The sequence below is a fragment of the Hyperoodon ampullatus genome, assembly GCF_949752795.1.
Source record: "Hyperoodon ampullatus genome assembly, chromosome: 1".
Classification (NCBI taxonomy): domain Eukaryota; kingdom Metazoa; phylum Chordata; class Mammalia; order Artiodactyla; family Ziphiidae; genus Hyperoodon; species Hyperoodon ampullatus.
The window spans coordinates 78,187,921-78,191,433 of record NC_136914.1 but is presented as its reverse complement, the minus strand read 5'-3'; the positions used below and the strand labels follow the sequence as shown (position 1 = coordinate 78,191,433).

Here is a 3,513-nt window from a genome sequence, read left to right as displayed (position 1 = left end):
CTTCCATTTGCAACTCTGTTTTCCAAATTAGTGTGACTCATACTAGCTCCAATGACTCTGTCTTCTGAGAGAGGAACTTCTTTAATCAAGAACATCTATAAGATCTGAAAAAAATCATGGTCTTAGAGCTCTTGAAATTTAATGACTGTTTAACCCAGTATTGTCCTGTAATAGTCTGGAGTATTACTTAGTCAATATTCATTCACCTCCTTCTCCCACTGAGAGTAGTGTGTATATCCTTGCCCATTGATATTGGGCTTGGATCTGTGACTTGCTTTGACTACTGCAATGGTAACACATTTTTCAAATTAGAATCTTAAAGTAAATTTGCAATCTGGTTTTGTGCTGTGAGAAGATTATGCTCATGGTAGCTGCATTCCCTTCAATCTAGAGCCTAGAATGAAACTAATTGTAGCCTAGTGTGAGACAATTGATCCACAACCTAAGGCAGAGTCATCCAGTCAAGCCAACCCTTAGTCAATTGAACCACAGTCCACCTGCAGACCTGTGAGCATAAGAATGGATGATTATGTTGTAAGCCACTGAGATTTGGAATGGTTTGTTACACAGCATTACTTTGGCACCAACTGACTAACACTTGCTGTGATGGCTAATTTTATGTGTCAGCCTGACTGGCCACAGAGTGTGTGGATTAAACATTATTTCTGGATGTGGTGGTGAGGTTGTTTCTTGATGAGATTAGCATTTCAATTAATGACTCAGTAAAATAGATTATCCTACCCAGTGTAGGTGGGCACATTCCAATCCTTTCAAGGCCTAAATAGGACAAAAAGTAGAGGAAGGAAGAATTCATCCCTTTTTGCTTCCTACCTGCTTATTTAAGTGGAGCTATATCATTTTCTCCAGCCCTGAGACTGGGATTTAAACCATCTGCTCTCTTGATTCTCAGGCCTTTAGACTCAGACTGAACAATACCACTGGATTTCCTAGGTCTCCAGCAAATGGCAGATTGTGGGACCTCTCATTCTTTATAAATACATGAACCAAACTGTCATGATAAATGTATATATCTCCTACTGATTCTGTTTCTCTGGAGAACCTTAAGGTACTTGTCCTAATTAAAACAGTTTATCTGATAGTTTTTGGTACTCTATTGTCTATATTCTTTTATCAGAGTCATTTGATCTACTCTTCCTCTTTGAATATTGCCCTCTCTTCCTCATTGGACCTTTTTTGATCTGTACATTTGTTCATTATTCAAACCTCTGAAGAAGAAGCTACTTTGAATTTCTTATTGTTTTAAGAGAAAAAAGAAAACACAAGTTCGTCAGCATACTGCATCAAAAATAGCCTAAATAATTATTTCATAATATAAAATGTGACATCAAAACCAGCACAAAATGTCTATTATTAAAACAAATCCTATTGTTATAATCTGCCTTTGTAGGATATTCCTACATAGGGAACAGCCCCATCAGTCCAAATTTTCACTTAGTTTTGGACTCATTTGTTATATAGTTTCCTAGATCACCTTATGCTTTTTAAATCTGAGTCTCCAACAAGTTTTATATTCATTGATTGTTGTCTGAGATATTCTAACTGGAATTCCCAGTCTTCTCTCCACAGACCTATTCAGAGCGGGTATAAATACTAAATGTAACTATCCCAGTCATGTAACTAGATAGTCTCTTGCTCTGTTATTGACTTCCAACCTTAACTTTAAGAAACAGTCTCTCAGTAAACTTTTTGGAAAGGGTTTCCTCTAGGGAAACATTTTTGTTTACTCTCTGAGATCTACTTTTTTCCCTTTGTTAGAGTTCTCTGAGCCTTAGTAATCCTCACTGATTTTGTCATGAATAAAATATCTTCCCCTTTCATACTCCAAATTTTAAAGCCGTTTGTTCCAGATATATTGTTCTTGTTCCATTTCTCTTTCTTTTCACATAAGACTAGTTTGGCCTTCAAGTTCTCAAAGTAGCTTGCTGCCTTCCTCCATTCTCTGAATTTCTCACTGCCATTTCTAAAGCTAAGTTTATCTATTGTACTACAGTTCTCTCTTCATGAGAGTTGATAAAGAATTATATTCTACAGTAGAGATTTTGGCATCAGAACATCTTAGAAATAAAAGCTGCATAATCTTTTGCAATTTACTTAGTATTCTATGCTTCAGTGCCCCATCTGTTAAATGGAGATAATAATAGTATTAGCTTAACAGAGTTCTCCCAGGTACTAAATGCTATAGTTTATGTGTATCACTTAAAATAGTCTTAGGACATTTGAAACATTCATCAAAATGCTTCTATCAGTTGCTTTGTGGCCGTACCATAGGAGGAAGATGGCGGCCACCTTAGTAGCTGCTCGGGGAGTGCGGCCGGCACAAGCCTGGGGGCCTGAGGCCATTACCCCCGACTGGGAAAACCACGAGGTCTCAACAGGGATCACTATCATGGCTGTGCAATTTGAAGGGGGCGTGGTTCTAGGAGCCGACTCCAGAACAACCACTGGGTCGTACATTGCCAATCAAGTGACTGACAAGCTGACCCCTATTCACGACAGTACTTTTTGCTGCCGCTCAGGCTCAGCAGTTGATACCCAGGCAGTAGCTGATGCAGTCACTTATCAGCTTGGTTTCCACAGCATCGAGCTGAATGAGCCTCTGCTGGTACACATGGCAGCCAGCCTCTTTAAGGAGATATGTTACCGATACCGAGAAGACCTGATGTCAGGAATCATCATTGCGGGCTGGGACCCCCAAGAAGGGGGGCAGGTGTATTCGGTACCCATGGGGGGTATGATGGTAAGACAGTCCTTTGCCATCAGGGGCTCCGGGAGTTCCTATATCTATGGCTATGTCGATGCTACCTACCGGGAGGGCATGACCAAGGAGGAATGTCTGCAATTCACTGCCAATGCTCTCACTTTGGCCATGGAGTGGGATGGCTCTAGTGGAGGGGTGATCCGCCTGGCAGCCATTGCAGAATCAGGGGTAGAGCGGCATGTACTTTTGGGAGACCAGATTCCCAAATTCACCATTGCCACTTTACCACCTCCCTGAATCCTAGGATTCTAAGATAGCACAAGAGACACCCCATACTGATGACAAAATTCAATAAATAGTTTGTCAGTGAGAAAAAAAAATGCTTCTATCAATATTATTATCCTTATTAAGGTGTTATAAGGAGTAAACAAGCTATTATAATTGAGATACTATAAAACTCTTAGAGGAAAACATAGGCAGAACGTTCTTTGACATAAATCACAGCAATATCTTTTTCAATATGTCTCCTAGAGTAAAGGAAATAAAAACAAAAATAAGCAAATTGGACCCAATTAAACTCAAAAGCTTTTGCACAGTAAAGGAAACCATAAACAAAACAAAAAGACAACACACAAAATGGGAGAAAATATTTGCAACACTTGTAACTGACAAGGGATTAGTCTCCAAAATTTACAAACAGCACATGTGGCTCAATATCAAAAAAACAAATAAACCAATCCAAAAATGGGCAGAAGACCTAAATAGACGGTTCTCCAAAGAAGACATTCAGAGGG

The 3,513-nt window shown here is 39.4% G+C and overlaps 1 protein-coding gene across 1 annotated transcript; it reads left to right on the top strand.

Moving 5' to 3' along the window:
* Positions 1-2,296: 2,296 nt before the first annotated feature.
* Positions 2,297-3,099, top strand: LOC307048314 (proteasome subunit beta type-6-like; the record flags this gene model as incomplete). The annotated part of the gene is made up of 1 exon (XM_079697364.1): positions 2,297-3,099. One exon carries the CDS (start codon positions 2,297-2,299, stop codon positions 3,014-3,016), a length of 720 nt encoding a protein of 239 aa, XP_079553490.1. The 3' UTR covers positions 3,017-3,099.
* Positions 3,100-3,513: the final 414 nt, after the last annotated feature.